Source organism: Paralichthys olivaceus, chromosome 1, assembly GCF_024713975.1.
Source record: "Paralichthys olivaceus isolate ysfri-2021 chromosome 1, ASM2471397v2, whole genome shotgun sequence".
Taxonomy (NCBI): domain Eukaryota; kingdom Metazoa; phylum Chordata; class Actinopteri; order Pleuronectiformes; family Paralichthyidae; genus Paralichthys; species Paralichthys olivaceus.
Window position 1 is genome coordinate 21411313 of NC_091093.1, and position 20637 is coordinate 21431949.

General features: G+C 39.2%; 2 protein-coding genes across 3 annotated transcripts; both read left to right on the forward strand.

The window, feature by feature from the left end:
* Nucleotides 1-422: 422 nt before the first annotated feature.
* On the forward strand, nt 423-6380 carry arl6 (ARF like GTPase 6). Its single transcript, XM_020080037.2, has 8 exons — nt 423-603; nt 2087-2240; nt 2885-2946; nt 3060-3128; nt 3217-3311; nt 3577-3706; nt 4257-4312; nt 4689-6380. Exons 2-8 carry the CDS (start codon nt 2121-2123, stop codon nt 4712-4714), a joined length of 558 nt encoding a protein of 185 aa, XP_019935596.1. The 5' UTR covers nt 423-603; nt 2087-2120; the 3' UTR covers nt 4715-6380.
* A 1945-nt stretch (nt 6381-8325) lies between these two features.
* slc5a7a (solute carrier family 5 member 7a) lies at nt 8326-15445 on the forward strand. Of its 2 annotated transcripts, none has more exons than XM_020079838.2 (9): nt 8326-8727; nt 9424-9652; nt 9763-9876; nt 10184-10339; nt 10441-10589; nt 10968-11111; nt 11336-11489; nt 12232-12449; nt 13098-15445. In XM_020079838.2, exons 2-9 carry the CDS (start codon nt 9469-9471, stop codon nt 13773-13775), a joined length of 1797 nt encoding a protein of 598 aa, XP_019935397.2. In that variant the 5' UTR covers nt 8326-8727; nt 9424-9468; the 3' UTR covers nt 13776-15445. The 2 variants fall into 2 exon arrangements, with proteins under 2 accessions (XP_019935397.2, XP_019935396.2); XM_020079837.2 differs by having other exon boundaries at nt 8327-8727; nt 9427-9652.
* Nucleotides 15446-20637: the final 5192 nt, after the last annotated feature.

The following is a 20637-nucleotide window of genomic DNA, read 5'->3' on the forward strand; positions in this document are numbered from 1 at the left end:
GTACTGTTTTTTATTTTTAGAAAGGCATACATTTTCATGATACTGAGGATTTGCATTTAAAGGTAAAGTACCCAAAATGGAAAGTCACTCATCTACTCACCACTATGCCGATGGAGGGGTGGGTGAAGTGTTTGATCCACAGAACTCTGAAGGAGTTTCAGGGGTGAACAGTGTTGCAGCCAAATCCAAAACTAATGAAGTAAATGGTGACCACTTCTTCAAACGTAAAAAAAAACAAATGTTTTTAGCCTAAATGTCCTCTGATACTCTCCTCTGGAATATAATTATTATAAGAATAAAACAACAAATGATAAATGAAACAGTTTTACTGATTACAATCATTACAGATGATTTCACGCTTATTCAGATTTGTACACAGACAGGACACTTCCGTGTTTGGCCTGTGGGCGGCGGTGTTGAGTGAGCTCAGCGGTCTCCCAGCAACAGCATGTAAATAACCCGGTGGTTTTCCCCTCTCCGGACTGAAGCGCATGGAGAGCAGGAGGAATGAGTGAGACGCTGGTTTGAACCTGGTTATTTGATGGATTAACTGAAGGGAAGCGTTAAATCATCCCGGAGACAGGACCCGAGGCCAAACTACAGGTAAAACCCAGCTTCTACAGCACCGTGCGGTGAACGATAGCACCAAGCTAACGTTAGCTACACACAGCTAGCGTGTTAGCCTCAACTGTGATGCTAACACGAAAGTGTGGGTGTTTTAACGTGTTTCCTTCGTCGTGTCTCATACTTGTCGCTTTATTTATAAAACGGACAACTTAAAAAAAAAAGTGCCTCGGGGGACTCTTAAATGTGAGACACCGCTCAGGAAGCTAGAGAAGCTAAGCGTTAGCTACCTAGCAACATTAACAACAAGAGATTAACTAAATAGCGAATGTTAATTACGTTAGAACCCCGGTAAGCATGTTAGCTTAAGCCAGCGGTTAGCAAATAAAAGTCGTCGAGTTAATGTCTCTTGCTGGAAGCTGTTGTTAGCCTTTGCTCTGCGGCTAATGAACACACTTACACACAGATTAGTGTGTTCAGGAGAGGAGGTGTAAAGGCGACTTGTAGAGTCTCTGCTCAGTCCGATGTGTTGGAAATCATGGTTAAAGAGAAGGGGGATGTAAAAAGTGTATTAATTCATGACTGTGACAGTTCTGCCAACATCATACTTGTGAATGCAGTAAATTTAACGTAGTATATAGATAATAAGATAGAAAGAGATGGAGTATAATACACAATAACTATGTTGTACTTTAAACATTGACACACTTTTCCATTATGTCACAAACTGTTTTTTCAGTGTTGTAATGTTTGCTGATGTTCTCAGTTACACGCAGCATCTATTGTACTTCTGTCCGTCCTGCAGAGAGGACTGTTATTGCCCTGTTAATAGGTTTTTTTTGGTAGTTTTCACAGAGACAGAGGATGTCAGACCTTGCTAAGCCATATTAGCCAAACTGTGATTTGTCAATATGGGCTATACAAATAATACAATGATGAGAGTGTGATGTTCAGAATCGCATATACTAGTGTTGTCACCAGTACCACCATGTATTTCAATACTTTTCGGTACTTTTCCAAATAAAAAGAGAACACAAAAAATGTCATTATTGATTTTATTTTAATTGAAAATCTTAGAACTATAATATTATGCATCAGTAAATAAAATAAAATACCACAAAGACAGGCTTAAATTTAGTACCGGTATACCGAACAACCCTAGCATATACACAGATCTGTGCATATGCGTTTCTGAACATCATTCAATAAGGAAACATGGACGCAGGCAAGGAGTGTTGAAATGATTATAAAATTGTTCATGTATGGAGAGAAAATGTTGCACACGTCACAAACTGAGTTATACAAATATTTCAAGTACAGATTTTTTATTTCATTTCTGAAAAACAATACAGGTAATAAATCAGGTAGTCAGTCAAATCACATATTTGACCTTTAGCGTATTTGTCGATGTATGTGTTGATGTTCTGAGCTTTCCTGGACCCCTTTAAAATACCCCTGTTTAATCCATCAGCTGAGGTGTTACATTGTGAATGTTACAGTTTTTATGTTCTGTTTCTTGAAGATCATACAGACAGCTGATGGTTGCTGGCTAGCCAATGGGGCTGTTTGACAGGTTGGCGGGATGGCTGGGGTTGAAAAAGGAGGTGAATGTTCTGTGTCTGGGTCTGGACAACAGCGGAAAGACCACAATCATCAACAAACTCAAGCCCTCCAATGTAAGTCTGTGTGTTTCTAACATAACTAATGTGTGAAATGTTATTCAGTCTCGCATTATAAATGTAGCATTTATCTATCCTCCAATTTAATTAGTGATTCCATGAATTTGAAGTTGTGCTCTTCCATATTCCACATCACTGACTGCACCATGTGCTTGTCTTTAATTATACTGTGTGCATATTTCATACAATTTGTTAAAGGTACAGTGTGTAGAATTGTGTGATATCTAGTGTTGAAATTGCATGTTGCAGCTGAACACCCCTCACCTCACCCTCTCCTTCCAAACATGAAAAAGAAACGGTGGTAGACTTCAGTTGTCATAAAAACTCAAAAGGTGTTTAGTTTGTCCAGTCTGGACTACTGTAAAAAACATGGCGGCCTCCATAGAGAGGATGTAAATATAAAGTATTTAAATATAAAGGGCCTTTTCTGGGGTAAAGAAAAATACAACTCATGCAATTTAGATGAAACGAACTAGTGAAAACTTCATGAGGATTATTCTACATTAAATTTCTGCCAATAGTTCCCTTTCACCTAAATCTTGCACACTGGACCTTTAACTAGAAAAGATTTGAAGGTATGTTGCAATGTTTGCTCCCATACTTTTACCTGCTGCTGAGAAAACACTGCATTTGTCTTTCAGGCCCAGGCACAAGACATCGTCCCAACCATTGGTTTCAGCATAGAGAAGTTCAAGACCTCCAGGTAGCTGTTCCTGCTATTTTTTAAATGTTCCTTTTCCAGTTGTATTTGTCTGTCACAAATGAATATCCTCTGGTCTCCTCTGGTCTTCTCTCCTCTCCTCTCTCGACTTATAGTCTTTCCTTCACAGTGTTTGACATGTCAGGTCAAGGCAGGTACAGAAACCTCTGGGAGCATTACTACAAGTGAGTGTGCAGATGGAACAAAAATCTTCTTTGCCATGTATGATGTAGATATACATATTAACTTCTCAAATCACATTGTTCTCCACAGGGAAGGTCAGGCGATCATATTTGTCATTGATAGTGCAGACAAACTGAGGATGGTTGTTGCCAAAGAAGAACTGGACACATTACTAAATCATCCAGGTAAGTTCAATAACATTTTGCACAAATATTGATCATGTTCTTGCATTGGTTGAAATCAGCTTTTTATCTCCCTCTTGAGTTATAGCACAGTATAAAAATAAACCTTTGGGATAATTAATATACATTTAATTTTTCCCAATGAATCTAATTTCATATCACCTGATCATCTTTTTTGTTACTGTTTCAAATCATTGTTTCTGGTTATTTTGAGTGAGTTTCTTCACAAATGTATGAGGCTCAAAACTTTCTCTGTGTTTCTCCACAGATATTAAACACAGGAGGATCCCCATCCTTTTCTTTGCAAACAAGATGGATGTCAGGGAGGCTCTGTCGTCAGTCAAGGTCTCCCAGCTGCTCTGTTTGGAGAACATCAAAGACAAACCCTGGCACATCTGGTATGAACACACATCAACACATATTTGCTAATTAATTACTGCTGCATTCCAGTGTCATTGAGAAAACATGTATCAGTGATGAACTGTTGTCTGCTGTGAAATACACTCTGCACAGCGCACACAGATTTTTCTCTTCATCTGTGCTCTGTTGGCGTTGACAGACATGGCAAATTACTCTAAGCAACTAGGATCTGTCCATAACTATGCTGACTTCAGAAAGTAGTGATCTCAAAATGGAATAAAAATGTTTTTGGTACTGTTCAGTCTATGGCATTCGTCTTGATATCTTGCAGCTAGTTTCACTGTTTCAATTTCAAAACATAAAGAATAGTATCCTTGTCAAATAGTTGTGTAGACATGTTAAGTGTTGCAGTATTTACTGTAGCTAAGAGACACAACTGGCACCAGCAAAATATTTACATGCATTTGCTGTGATGGATATGAATGATGTAACACAGAGGTGGTGATTAGAGGTTTGGTTGTTTCTTTCACAGTGAAAAAATGGTTGTAGGTTACAGCAAAATTCTTAATGTATCTTCATATTTTTCAGTGCCACAGATGCTCTGAAAGGAGAAGGTTTACAGGAGGGAGTCGACTGGTTACAAGGTATCATAAGAGTTCACACAAATGAAAACAGTTTAGAGTGTTTCACATTTCCGATGTTAAAACAGGGTGTGTGTTGTTTCATGAGGTGAGGAACCTTCACTCAGGAGCAGAAATCAGTCTTTAAACTTGGAATATGAATTCTTTTTTTCTATCTTGATAACATTTTTGGCAATTGGAAACCAGCAAACAACAACCCACCACGTTTGTGAGCTGTTAAATTAACTTAAAAACAAGTTTGACCTCTGAACATAATAATGGACTCATCAGTCTTCACTTTAAATGAATTTGTTTTGGTCAGGATCACGAGGGCGTCTGTATACATGACACTGTCCAGGTGTTTTGCTGATAAACTCTGTTCTTTACGTTTCTTTTCCAGATCAAATCAAAACAATGAGAACATGAGGGCCAGAGAGAACACGCTGGAAGAAACAGCATCTGTTAAAGTCTGTCATGTAAGATGTGTTGACCTTGTTTTCAGAAGTACAGAAATATAGTAATGTTTTTAATGAGGAGTTGAGGTGGTTCTTGGATTTTTGTGGTTCACTGGGACAATCAAAGCCCATGATCTCATTCTGTGGTACCAGTTAGAACAATACAAATCCCAGGTTAATGAGAAACATACAAGTCGGGGAGTTCAATTTGGGCAAATTCTCATTTTCCATCATATCTTTTTGATTTTAAATTAATAAATACAGCCGTTTAAAAGGAGCAGTAACATGTCAACATTTACTTCTATTGACATTATCCCTCCCATTCCTTGCTTTAAACAGTCATTGTGGTTGGTGCTGTCTTTCTTCTAAGGAGCATGAATACCTAGGATGTCTTGTAGAGAAGACAAACATGTTAGTTGCTGTGTTATGTGTTAGCTCTCAGAGGCAAGAATCACCTCCTCAAGCACATTAAAAACAACTGTTACTATGGTATAGCTCCAAAGACTTGACACAGCTCTGCTCCTGTTTCGTTAACATCGATCTTTTTTTTTAGTAGTTGTGAAAATATATTTTCCATACTGAAGGTTATAATTTTAGTCAGTTAAATGTTGTATGGGATGCTGTAGATTCTGTTGTACATATTGTTACTTGTGGCTAAGTAAATATAAATAATACTTAACTTAGCTGGAACAAGTGATGAATGATTGTCAAGTTAGTTTGCCTGATTTTCAACTAGTTTTTATATTTGCCTTATTTCCTTTTTCAAAGAAAAACACTGTTTTCAAACAAAATACTTCTTATAGTTAATTTAAGTATATAATCTCAAACAAAATATCTGCTCAGTCTCCTCATGATGCAAACTATTGGTCCTCTTCTTTAGTCTGGGGCCGAAAGCTTGATTTGAAAATGTACAGAGTGCAGTTGCTTCTTTTTCTGTCTGATGGCGTTTGCCAAGCTCATCACTTAGACCTCAGCCATATAGCAAGGAGTAGCTTTGAGTCAAAAGTAAAAGTGATTTATTGTAAATATTTTGTAGTAACATAAATGTTTCATCTGTAAATCCCATTTGAATCCTACAGAAATCACAAACTGCAGAAGATACAACTTGTTTTTTTCCCCACCACAAACACTTGACACTGACTTGAGACATAAATATGAGGGTAAGATTAATGACTGGAGTTTTTACAGCGCTGTTCTCTTTTCATGGTTCCAAATACAGTAGAATGTATGAGAGTGGATGGGACATGATCCCTGTTTGTTTTTTTGAATTTAGTTTTGTATGTTAATTATGTTACATTCATATCAGACATGTGTTTTTATACCACTGGGTGACACCCAAGTCCTAAACATTTAATTCCTACTTGTACAGGCTTTAAGGGGCGACAGTGATTCTGGAATGTGTTCTCTATTTGTAATTGGAGGACATTTCCAAGTGGTGATTTACATTTGGTCAAACTTTTTCTTTTTCAAATCCTCCAGACATTGTATTTAAAAACAAGGAGCACAAGTTCACTTTAGCTATAGATTGTTTCCTCACAATGTACCATCACATGAGCTTTATGTATTTTGATTATTACACTGTATGTGTAATAAATAGTAAATGCAAAACTAAATAAATCATGTTTCGTGTTTTCATAGGTCTTATCTGCGCAAAAATGTGTTATCAAATTAAATATTAAAGACAGTTAAAGAATCACTTTAACAAAAACAATGTACAAATTAAGTAGTTAATGGAATAGTGGTACAATATATATTTTCAGATTTCTTGTTTGTGTCCTTCGTTGTGACTCTCTATCTCTCTCTGTCTCTTTTGCTGTCTTTCTTTCTCTCTCTCTCTCTCTCTCTCTCTCTATATATATATATATATATATATATATATATATATATATATACGTTCTCTCTCTCTCTGTTTCTGTCTCTCTATGTGTCTCTCTCTTTCTGTGTCTCTCTCTTTCTGTTTCTGTCTCTATATGTGTCTCTCTCTCTCTCTATATATATATATAGCTCTCGAACATCTTGAGCGCTGCCAGCAACAGCTGCTCATTAGACCTCAAGTTCTTGGGAACTGAACAATTAATTTGGTTTAACATAAGCATTCAATTCCACAGGTTCTGAGGGTCCGTGTTGTTATGCTGTTCAGCACACACTTCATTCTGTGAAGTGTTCTCTGTATATGTTTGATATAATGACATGATTGTGGACATCGTGAACGTGGCTGGTATCAAACCTGCAGAGGCTCAGCTTCAGTGTTTGGCTTGAAAAGGTGTCATGGTCATGTGGCAACCATCTGTCAAACCGTATTACCTCTTGTCATCTGGAGGTTTTAGCTTTTGGCACCAGTGTAGCACAGAATCACTTATCTGATGTCAAAAATAATTAGATTAAAAGTCAGTGATATTCTAATTATTCAAATGCTTAGAATGTGCGGTGTGGCTTGTCTCTCTTTATTTGTATTTTTGTGTTACTTTCAATAGGAATAGGTTTTACACACGATTGAACACTCAAGCAGAACCTAAAATATTGTTGTCACTTTTATTCTGAATGTAACAAAATATGTTGTAGAACAGAAAAGAAAATGTCTTAATTCAGTACACTGGTTATATGGGGACCAGTTTAGATCTCACTGGGTTTTCATAGGTGGTAAAACACAATTCCATCTGGTGGGTTTCATAGACCGAACATCAAAAATAAAGATATTATCTCAGCTCATAATGGAAAAGCCAAATCATATAATATGGACATCGTAAGAATAAAATAATATGTATGAATATTAACCTTCAACCTGATAAACTAGAGACCCATTCCTCCATGGGTGTTGCTGAAACTGTGCTGCTGCCTTGCCAAAAGGGGGCGCCGTTTAAAATAAACGTGACTCCCTTCTCCTGCTGTGTGACTAAACCTCGACTTCAGCAAATAACGTCCATGTTTTTTTTCTCCCTTGGTGAGTTTGTGTGTGTTCCAGGTTGTTGTTTTTTTCCTTTAAGTCAGACGGTATCATTAAATCTGTGCGCTGCTCTTCAGGATCCATCCTAATTGGGAGCCTGTCAGTTTTGACAGGAGCAGCAGATTAAAGGTGTTCAGGCAGCAGAGGCCCCTTAAGTGGACACAGTTCATTGATATGTATCCTGAAGGGAAAGTGGCAGATACAGTTCACTTAAATGATGTCTAATTGCTCAGAGGTAAACGGAGCATTTCAGTCGAAGGATTCAGGCTCAGGCCTCAGAAAACGTTTGTGCTCGAGAAGGAAGGTTAGTGATTAATAAACCCATGGGAGTAAGAGCTGCTGTTAACTAAAGAAAAATAATCTGTAAGTATTTAATTTAAGTAGTTAGACTTGGGTTTTTGTTTTAATTGAGGCATCCTCTTACATGTCTCTTCTGCGCAATGACAGGAGTGCTTCAAGGTTTCTCATCCTCTTTAGGCGCGTAAAACCAGTTCATGTTGGTGCAAAGTTAATTGCGGTTGTAAGGTAAAATACTGACTCTGGGAGAGAGTGACAGCGGATAAAAGGCCACGTGAAGTATGGCTGCGCAATTAGGCGGCTGTTACGCACTCAGTCTGAAGGAGCCGGAGCCACAACTCTGCCACAAATCATTGATTATCTGATGCGTAAAAAGGCAACGTTGGTATTAAAATTCATGTCATGCAATTCCGTGATTCAGTTGTTTAAAAAAAAACCAGTAAGATGTCCTTATCCATCTCAGTAAAGGAATCTCTCCAGCCCTCCTCCAGTCAGATCAACTGGCGCTCTGACGCGTTTCCATGCGCGCTGCTCGTTAATGGAAACGTTTGGTTCCTCTGACGTGCGTCTCGGTTCCTCTGACGGCACCTGCGCCCTTATAAGCCTCCGTAAGTCACCCGAGAGACCGGGTTTCTTTTGACTGGTCCTCACGGCGCAGACAGGCTCCTCATAAACCGTGCAACTGTTCAGATCGCACCTTTTCCGCCTCACGTCCCCAGCACATGACTCCAGAAACACTTGAGGTAAGTTTTACATGTCTTTCAAGTTTTCTTTTTGAAAACGGTTTATCAAATGTTATTTTAGAGGATGAGAAGTTATGTTATACATTTCATTCTGATGTCCTATATGAATTATTAGCGCATATATCAGGTAACAATTTACAGGGAGGTAATATTTGTTTGATGAAAGCTGTGCGTAATTTGGATTTTGCGGTAGAGACACAAGTGACCCAAAAGAAAGGACAGATTTGACGCAAATTATCATTTGAAATCATTTTAAACCAATTCCGTCATATTTCTAGAGTTTGTTTTTATTTATTTAGGGGGTTCTTTATATTGAGAAGGCAACGTGTGGCACTTACTGTATCACTACTTTCCACAAAGGAAGAGAACAAATACAAATTCGAGCCTCCTGTTTTTTAATCAGTATTTTCTCTTTACTTAATGTGATCAAATCAATAATCGCCACAAATGAAATGAACTGAGTTAAAAGTCATATCATGGCGTCAAGGAACAGCCTCAGCTTACAGCTTGATTTTTTTCCAAGAGCGCATGAAATCTTCTAAATCAGCAAAGTATAATGTTTCTGTTTTTCAGATCGAAATATTGTTACAGGCCATTTACTACTTATAAACAAATCTGTAGAAATGCGGTAAAACTGAAATCTCAATTGATTTATTTGACTTTTATATCTGATCTTTTTTCCTCCGTGCGTCCAAGCAGGTCTCCATGCCTGCCCGTTCCTAGCGGAAGACCTGTGCGACAATGACCATCCATGTAGAGGGGCTGGTGGCTATCGCGGTCTTCTATCTACTCATCCTGTTCGTGGGCATCTGGGCGGCATGGAAGAACAAGCACTCCGGGGAGGCGGAGGGCACCGACCGCAGCGAGACCATCATGGTCGGCGGGAGAGACATCGGATTATTCGTCGGTGGATTTACCATGACAGGTGAATTTATCAGAAACTCTGGATTCATGTTTCTAAAGAATAATTTGAATTCCTTTTAACTTGTGAAAAATCTACCTTAATGATTTGTGACCTGGTTTCGTGATTTTCAGCCACCTGGGTTGGAGGAGGTTACATCAATGGCACAGCTGAGTATGTGTATCTGCCAGATTCTGGTTTGGCCTGGGCACAGGCTCCCTTTGGATATGCCCTCAGTCTGGTTGTAGGTGAGTGATACTATATGGATATATATATTCTTAATATTTGAAAATTCAAACATCAACACTGACTCTTGACCAGATATCTGTTTGAAACGATGCATTTGATTCTCTGTTTATCCTTCGACTCTGTCCCGAACAATCCTTGTGAATCTTGTTACCTCCATTTGTTCAAATATACTTCTCTTTGTGTTTTTGTTGATATCCAATAATAAATATCTGCTAGAAATTGCTGTTCTGATTTATGGCCCCGCTCTCAGTCAGGGGCTGTGGAGGGTCACTATGAAATCTCACATCTGTGCACCCTGTCTCCCAGGTGGTCTTTTTTTCGCCAAGCCCATGCGCTCACGAGGTTACGTCACCATGCTGGACCCGTTCCAGCAGCTGTACGGGAAACGTATGGGTGGCCTCCTCTTCATCCCTGCACTCATGGGGGAGATCTTCTGGTCTGCTGCCATCTTATCTGCTCTGGGTAAGTTCACATAGGTTGTTAAAGGGGATGAAATCTACAAGTGTTGAAATCCAATGTTTCATATGTGGCATTGTCCATCTTTTTGTCCACAACCCCTATAGGAGCTACTCTGAGTGTCATCGTGGACATCAACATACAGGTGTCGGTGGTTATATCAGCGCTCATTGCAATCTTCTACACCCTGGTGGGAGGACTGTACTCTGTGGCCTACACTGACGTCGTGCAGCTCTTCTGTATCTTTGTCGGCCTGGTAGGTTGAGCTAAATATATTTCAATCACTTCTTAAGGTGAGAAATAGGCACAATGCCATTAACTGCAAAGACTTCTTTGCATAAAATCTAGAAATTATTAGAAACAAATAAGCTGCAATTGTTCTATTATATTCATGTTGTCTTAATATGATGCTTGATTATTTTGTATTCATTATTCACTTATTTTTGCTTCATGCCAGTGGACTTACTCTACATGTATCACATCTATATCCTGCTCGATGTTTTTTTTTTTTAATCTGGGATGAATAATGTTTGATCTTATTATCTTCAGAGCACGAGAGCCAGAGTTTAGTGATATCCAATAAGCCTCTAATTGGATGTTTGTGTCCGGCGTTCTTGTTTCCTCCCGCCTACAGTGGATCAGTGTCCCCTTTGCTTTGACCAACCCTGCAGTGTCAGACATCACCGTTACTGCAGTGAAGCAGGTGTATCAGTCGCCCTGGAGAGGCAGCATCCGCAAGAGCGACACCTGGGTCTGGATCGACAACTTCTGCCTCCTGGTACAGAGACCGCGAGTGATTCATCCTTCATTTCATCAGAATTTAAAATAAGTTCAAATACTGCATGTTGCTGGTTTAGCTTTTCCGTTCTGGCTCTGGTAACGTGTAATCCTCATTTTTTGTCCTGTTCTGTGATTTTGAGCTAAATAACATTGACCTGACATGTTTATGTTGGACTTCAGTTTCTGTGAATGCTCTTCAGTCGTCTGCAATTGTTTCTGCAGATGCTTGGAGGAATACCCTGGCAGGTGTATTTCCAGAGAGTCCTGTCTGCCTCCTCTGCCACGTACGCCCAGGTCCTCTCCTTCATAGCTGCATTCGGGTGCCTCGTCATGGCTGTGCCCTCTGTTCTCATCGGAGCCATCGGGGCCTCCACAGGTTCGAGAGCTCACGCACAGTCTGTGTGTGTGTGTGTGTGTGTGTGTGTGTGTGTGTGTGTGTGTGTGTGTGTGTGTGTGTGTGTGTGTGTGTGTGTGTGTGTGTGTGTGTGTGTGTGTAGGGGGGGCATGTAGCCCTTAGATCTGAGATAGGCTGGTAAATAGCAGCTGGTTCGCCTCATCCATAATGAAGCAGTCGCCCGTTTAATAACCACACTGGCTGTGTAAATATATTAGAAGGAGGCAAGGGACCAAATTAGAGGTTTGATCTCCAGATTCGTGACAGAAAATGTCTCAGTGAACGACTGAACACAACTTTGTTGTTGTCCTGAACTGAAATAATCATTTCACACTTAAAAAGACTGAAGTGAAACTTTACCTTAACATTGCAAACTAGTGATATTTTGAACTTGAACTTTTGTTTCAGTTTAATTATCATTATTTAGCATCTTATTTATTTGAGCCTCAGATTTTGGTTAATAGGTTTAATGAGCAAAGATTTGAGAAAACAAAGGAACAAAAGTAATTTAATTTTCTAATGCCTGTACATGTCTGCCAAATTTTATATTGATATTAAGTATTCTATGACTTAAAAATGTATTATATTTCATTGTATATTTTAATAAATGTTTAATTCTAAATCAGTTAGATTTCTGCTATGAATTTATCTCCATATGTTACAGTACCCGTACTGTGAATATTGGATGTGTCTTAAATGTTTGTCAAATCTCTCCCTCGCTCAGATTGGAACCAGACAACATACGGAGCCATACCTCCCAGAGAGAAGGATGAAGCAGACATGATTCTACCAATCGTGCTCCAACACCTCTGTCCACCATTTGTCTCTTTTTTCGGCCTGGGTGCGGTTTCTGCCGCCGTCATGTCCTCTGCAGACTCCTCCATCCTTTCGGCGAGCTCCATGTTTGCGAGGAACATCTACCAGCTGGCGTTCAGACAGTCAGTGAGTACATGTGTATCATATAATATATTATCCCAAGTCAGTTTTCTGGATGTTCTGCCATTCTTCAAGGCAGAACTCCCCCTACTATCCAGAAATAAAGCTAAAATCTCAGCATAGGCCATGAATCCTGTCTCCTCCATGTGAGTGGATGGGACATCGACCAAACTAAAAAGTCAAAGTACAAACACATTTTACTCAAAGATGGTTTCTATTATTTAAGGTATTTCTTATCACACAGATGTTCTTTCAAGTCTTCCTGTTTCTCATAAGCTTGGTTTTAATTCGTTGTTCGATGCCAAAAAACATCATGATAGACAGCTTCAACAGGTCGAGCATGTGTATCAGCAGGACCACGATACCGCTGCTCCATACCACGATCACCACTGCACCGACTCTGGCTCCAGATATCACTAAAAGATGGCAGCACATGTATCCAGGATACTTTAGCATTGTTTTTATACAACAGGGGGACGGGGAGACATATCATTGTATTTCTATACATTTTATGTCAAATGTGCTGCTTCGTTTGCATCACGGTCAGAAAACAGCAGTTGTGTACTTACACTTTAAGTGTCAGCTGTGTTATTTGATTATTTGATCTTGGAAAACCTCCATCGCTTTTCCACTCTTCTCTATTTTCTCATGCAGGCTTCTGATCGTGAGATAGTGTGGGTGATGCGTATCACCATCTTTGTGTTCGGTGGCCTCGCCACAGTGATGGCTCTTGTAACTGGGACAGTTTACGGCCTCTGGTACCTGAGCTCAGACCTAGTTTACGTCATCATCTTCCCCCAGTTGCTCAGCGTGCTCTTCATCAAAGGCACCAACACGTACGGCTCGGTGGCTGGTTACCTGTTCGGCATGGTGCTGCGTATAGGTGGAGGTGAACCCTACCTGCGGCTGCCTCCTTTCATTTATTACCCCGGCTGGACCCTTGAGAAGCGGATTCACCACCTGACGGGAGAAATGGAGGAAATTGTCATTCAGAAGTTTCCCTTCAAAACCATCTCTATGCTCTCCTCTTTTCTGGGCAACGTTGCTTTCTCCTACCTGGCCAAGTACCTGTTTGAGAGCGGCAAGATTTCACACAAATACGACTTTCTCGACGCGGTGGTGTCCAAGCACAGCGGGGAGATTATGGATAAGACTACGCTTGTGACTCGGGGCAACAACATCGGGCTGTCGGAGATGGCGTCGGTCAAACCCCGCCTGAGCGTGACCTTGGCGGCGGCCTTCACGCGCCGTGACACACTGCCAAAAGAGATGGTGGAGGAGGAGGAGGAGGAGGAGTCCAGCCCCGACTCCTCCCACCATGATGAAGAATGACGAACCTGGAATGTGATTTTAAAAAAATGATGACGTGACTAATTACTGACAGAGATCTGGTCACTCTGTCAAAAAAGGAACAAGCGAACATCTTGAACAACCAAGGAGCAAATCCTGCTGGTGGTGACTGGATAACAGCCAAATGTCAGGATCTAGATATGTAGCGTAGCGGCTTGCTGATTGTCCAGTCATAAAACTGTCTTCCTGTGAAGTTCATCACACACACACACTCATGTAATTCGTTAAGATAACTGGCTTCCTTTCTTGATCTGGATTGAAGACACATTGTTAAAGGTACAGTGTGTAGAATTTTGTGATATCTAGTGTTGAAATTTCATGTTGCAGCTGAACACCCCTCACCTCACCCTCTCCTTCCAAACATGAGAAAGAACCTGTGGTAGCCTTTAATTGTTATAAAAAGTCAAAAGGTGTTTAGTTGGTCCAGTCTGGACTAATGTAAAAAAACATGGCGGCCTCCGTAGAGAGAGTCCCCTCAATGTAAATATAAAGTATTTAAATATAAAGGACCTTTTCTGAAGTAAAGAAAACTACAATTCATACAATTTAGTTGAAACAAACTAGTGAAAACATCTTGAGGATTATTCTGCATTAAGTTTCTGCCATTAGATCCCTTTCACCTAAATCTTACACACTGGACCTTTAAGAGATTTTTTTCTTTTACTCACTAAAGATAACTGCAGTAAAGTGATGGTTAAGAGAAGCTGACAAATCTGTGAAATATGAAAAACAACTGGAACCTTTTGAGAAGTGACTGACAGCACAACGGAAGAAGTGTATACCATTATTTAAAAGCAATAACACATATACACACTTTTAACACGTGTACAACAATTATTATAAAAGTCTGATTGTGAAGTGGAGGTAAAATAGGAAAAAAATGAAAAACAGCATATTTTATCGCTCTGTGTCATATCAATTCATTTAAATGTACAACTTCACAGTTGTAACTGTCAACATCAATGAATTAACACATGAAATAGACGTAAATATCATAAAAGTGTTAAATATCCAAGAAGCTCATTTTGTTTGATGCAGCTTTGACAGGCAATCATGTCTCTCTTGTATATCATCAATTATTCCTGTTAAACACGATATATATATATCTGTGAATCAAAGAAAGGAACAATCCATTTATCATGCTGAGTAGAAAATACAGCTAATATTCTCTCTTAAATGTCAACACTTTAATCAGTGTACCTTTGTGTTTGAAATGATCTTGTATTCAGCTGCCTTAATGACGTTCATAAGTAGAGATCATTTAACGTCCACAACTAGACTCTGCTCAGACTGACACGAACAAAGACTTGAAAATGAATGTAACCTCTAGAGAAGATTATAATTATCTCATGTAGTGTATTTGGACAAATGTTTGTGTGTTTGTTTCGTTTGTGATTTGCAAAGTCGAGCAGTAACTGTTGCAGAGCAGCTTCTGATCTCACAAATCACGTCTTTACTTGTTGTTATCAGCAGATGATTTTTCTCTGTGCCGTGTATGTTTGTAAGCATATGAGGTCATTAAAAACAGAGAGATAATGTGTATATATATATCATGACAGATAAAATGATTCAAGTGAGACGGAAAGGATGCTGAATAAATGTTTATTTATTTTTGATGTCACAAAAGATGAAACAATAAAAAAGAAAATTATTTCAGGAACATACTGTATTTTGTAAGAAGATAGAATTTGTATTTCACATTTTCTGTTTAACTTTAAAAAAAATTCATTGGACAGCAGTTTGACGTCATCTTCAAAATTTGCACTATAATACATGTTTGCATGCAAAGTGATATTTTGACTGTCTTTTGTTTTTATCGTCGTTCATGAGGTTCTTTTGAGTTTTGAGTTTTGCAGAACTGGTTCCCAACATTTATGGTCTGTGATTTGTCGAATCACAGCTCTGTTGGCTTGCAACTCTTTGTCATATTGCATGAGTTCAACCAAAAAGATTTTTATAATTTTAGAGGCGTGATAATGTGATTCAGTGAGTAAAAAGAAGAGCAAAGATTAGGGAAAAAAAGCCTGAGAAGTAAAAATTTGGCTTTTAAGAGATATGTTTTTATTTTAGATTTTCATTTTGTGTTTCACTAATAATTCTAATTATTCCTGCATTTCCTTTTTTTTGTATAGTTTTAAACTGATCATAGTTTTTTATTCAGACTCACGACCTGCAGTTGCTTTTTATTTTGAAACATATTTAAAAAGGCAAATATCTATCTTGAGAGAACGGCTCATACTGAATGTACGGCTCTTTCTTGTCTGTCGGGCCCTTCAGCTATCAGGAGGCAAGATGGAGAAAGAACATGTCTGAAAACGTGACTGAAATTACAATCGCTTGGCTTGCATCTTTGTCCCCCTCCATGGCCACAGTGAAAGACAGTGTCTTAAAATAGCTCTCTCTCCCTCGTTATTTACATTACCTTAAGTGCTGTACTCTCTAACGTCTGGGACTCGGGGAGGAGCCACCCCAGTTGGGTGGGGTTACTGGTGGTCAGCCAGGGGAAGATGGACTGCGTGGGGGGGGGGGTTTGGAGGGCGTGTAGCTCGCTGGCGCCCATTGCCATAAAATTCCACCAACCCTGATGCTTCGAGAATGACGTAGGTGCCCCACCCATCCACTGCACCTCCTTCCTCCATCGTCTGCGTCCTCTTTGGCGTCCTTGAAAACTACGGCCAATCCCGTAAGCAGAGCAGAGGGTGGAAACAGGAGGAGAGAGGAGAGAGTCCCATATCCATTCATAGAAAGTACCTCAGAGAGCACTCATGATAATTAACAATTATGAAGAAAACTGTCGCTTGTCCGAAAGTCAATCCAGTTATTTAGGGCTTCACCGATGACGAGGGTTGGGGGATGGTTTTGGCGTAGGATTCTCTTCTAGAGAGCATTTGGATGGAAACCAAAACCGATTCATTTATTCAAAACCAGAAGATATTTTTAGAACGTCCTATATGATGTCTTTACACGAGTCACTGATATTTGGACACATTTTATTTTCAGTGCCTTGAATTTGCAATGATCTATAATTAATCATTTCTCTGACATTGGATTTGACAGAATATACTTTTCCAAATGTTCTTAAATGGATCTTTGGATTATTTTCATGCAAACTGAGAATTATGATCCCAAGTATCTAATCAGATCCTGAACAAACAACCAACCCTAATTTATTTTGTCTTCACTACACTTTACTTTATCTTTTACAGCTGTCTGTGCTAATTTCTTCCTGGACTTATTTTCCTATATACCAACCTTGACAGATAACAAGGGAATTCTGGGAAGGCAAGTCCCACTGGAGCACTTTCCCTCATTGCGACGTGGAGATGAGATACAGAGAGCGGACGCTGCGTTCAGATAAACATCTAACGTGGCGGAGTCTGGGATAACTTCAGAGAGAAGACGAGAGGCAAGGTGACTGTCCAGGCCTCACACCGCCAGCTGGAAATGTTATTAGTGATCAGTAATGCAGTTTATTTATTTGTTTGTTTGTGTAAGTCTTGGAATCAGATCCATATTTGAACCAAATAACCTGAGCACTGTTGAGGTGAACACAACAGCATCTATCATCCATCCATCTATTATCTATACTGCTTATCCTTTGGAGGGTCAAGGGTTGCTGTCAATCAATAAATGTATAATATAATTCACAATTGAACAATTAAGTCAAGTAAAGTCATATTAATATATGAATAAAAGAATATATTAGAAAAATATAAAAATAAAGCAGATAAGTAAATGGAATCATTTAATTCTCTTTATGATGACTAAGAATTTGGGCTCAGCTCATCAATGCTGTAGAACATAATCTATGACACATTGGCAGGGACACTGGGATATAAGACAAAACTTTGTGGATATATGTATATTTTCTTACTTTGGAGGAAAAAATATGTCTGTGTCAGTGGGTGGGGTGTGGCATATAAATCCTCTTCCAGGCATTTAAATGAATGTGCTCAAATAAGGAATATGCATATCAGCACATTTGAGCGTAGGTGTCTTTTGTAATATATGAGCCCATATTTATCAGACTTTATTTATTTTACCATCTACTTGACTGCCTCAAATGGGGTTTTACACCACGCCCATTTTCCTCATGTTTCCTAAAACAAAATCCTTAACTTGCATCTTTTTATCATCCCTCAATCCTTAAACTTCAGAATCTGTTAACATGTAAATATATTCCAATGCAGTTTTAGTCTTTATGTTCTCAAGGCTTCAAGTTTGCACATTGCGCTAATTTAGTTAAACAACTGACCACAACTGGATTCCAAACTAAAAACTCTTAAATTCAGATTTAAAACTTTCTCTCTTCAGCAGTTTAAAAACAGACATCATAAGTAAGAATATGTAATAATCTTGTTAGAGAGGATGGAGGGCTTTAAAAGTTGTTTTGAAGTTAGATGTTGAGTCTCAGACATGTACAGTCTCTTTGTCTGATGTGAAACAAAGCATATCATCACAGCTGAGGATGAGGCACCACAGTCATGTCGGCAGGCCGCCATAATGTCCCCTGAGGTTCAATAACAAGACGGCCAATTGAAACATTGGGACAGGGGAGGGAGGGTGATGGAGAGGAGAGTAAAATGGAGCTTTGAAAGGGAAATATGTGAAAGTATATCAATGTTAATCATTCCTGAATCTTAACTTGGTGGCACAATAGCTTTTAAGAGAACAGGCTCATGCACGAGCACAGCCAGCATATACGATAATGTCACGTCTCATTGTGTCTCGCACCTACATCTCTCCGTCTCCTCCATTAGTCCCTCCGAGCAGCTGAGGAGCATCTTTAGCAAAATGAATATAGTAGCTGCTCTAATCCAATCATCCACGAGAACCTAATTATAGAAGCAGCCTTGTTCCACTCGGGCCCAGCCGCAGGTAGGCGTCTGAGACTCACCACAGAAACAAGACCATCGTGCTGCAATCAGCAAACCCACCGATTCTTAATGAGTCACAGCCACAGATCCAGTTCAGAGATGTGGAATTGGAGCTGGGATGAAAACTAGTTTCTTAAATACTCCAATACCAGATTTTAGAAGTGGTGGAGAGACAGAGTCAGTCTGCGATCAATCAGAATTACATTTCTCCACTGGACCTGCAGGGATTGAGAATAAGAAACAAAACAAAGCTCTTACACTTGAGATTCATGTGTATGAGCAACAGTACTGTGGCCCTGAATTACAAATTTAAAAATTTAAAAAACACAACAGCAAATAAAAAGCACCACAATTCAAACAACACAACAACAAATCGCAAAACAAGATAATTTGTCATTTTGATTTCCACTTCAGGTCCACCAGACAACAGACAATCACAATTCTTTTCACTGTTTTCAAATATAAACATTTTTACATTTTCCCAAAGTTATAATTAATTCATGTTAATATTTTAAAATGCATTGTTTTAATAGTTTAAATAAACTTTAAAATACAGATTCCCTCTTAGACTGCAAAATAAATGAAATGTACTTTCTTTAATTTGATTTCAGTCTAAATGTTGCAGCGTCTGAAGTGTGAAGTGAAATGTGCTTTTATGTTGTTTCATTACAGTGCTGTGACTTTCTGTTCATTTAATGTTTTTTAAGTGACTGAAATATTAAATGTTTTATATCTTAAACAAACTACCAATATTCTGACTTTTTCAATATTACATTATATATTATTTTGTGTTAAAGCTAACAGCAAATTCAATAATTAAAATGACATTTTTTGTCATTCCTACTCTTAATTTAAGCACACATTTCTGCATGAATTGTTCAATTTTTTTTCTTGCTGTAATGACTCAGCAAACTCATTTTTTAATAATATCTAGTAATAATACTACATTAGATTTGATAATTAATTTGTTGCTGGTGGGATAAAATATATATATTTTTTACATAAATATTTTATTCTCTGATTCGATACTGATTTTGTCATTGTGCTATGTGAGATTCAAAAGTCTAGAGCAACTGTAAAATAATACTGCAACAGTGGTTTCCTTATATTTCCATCAGTGCTTGTGTGTCCTTATTCATATGAGGGCTGCTCTGCGTTACGACATGTTCTCCCTCAGCCCAGCTCTTCTCTAAAGACAGGGAGGAAGGGGCAAACAGGTTCATTTTTCTATCTTCCCATAGAAAGTCAGTGGGGAGAATAATGCAGTGGCCACGCACACACATACAAAAAGCCGACATTAGCCCCTGGGGACCTGTTCACTCTCCAAATGAAGAGGAGGGAGGGAGGTGGGACCAACATGAACCATTGACACACACAAGGGCCCTGGACAGGACGGTTGTGGGGGGTGGGTGACTCAAAGACATATATTGGGAGACATGTGACATTTCTGATGAAAATGCTGTTTGTATGTTGCATCATTTTATTTATACATTTGAAAGCTATGGTTGTTGGTTGCTGTGATGCTGCAGGAAGTGCAGCATTGAGGGACAGTGATGGTGAAGCACAAGAGAAGAAAACAAAGGACAAAGACAGGGAGAAAATGTTAGGATGGTCGTCATACCTCTTAGCTCATCACGACGCACATGAGCATCCAGCCCCGCCCTGCTTATATGCGTGTGTGTTTTTGTACAGCTATCTTTGTGAGGACCAGTTTTAGCCTTTAACCTAGAGAGTGAGGACATTTTGTCAAAGTGAGGACATGTTGGCCGGTCCTCACTTTGTGACCGCCCTTTATTGGACTGTTTGGGGGTCAAGACTTGGTTTTAGGGTTATGGTTAGAATTAGTTAAGGGTTAGGGTTAGGCATTTAGTTGGGATGGTTAGGGTAAGGGGCTGGGGAACACAATTATGCCAATGAGTGTCCTCACAAAGAGGAAGCTGTGTGTGTGCGTGTGCGTGCGTGCGTGC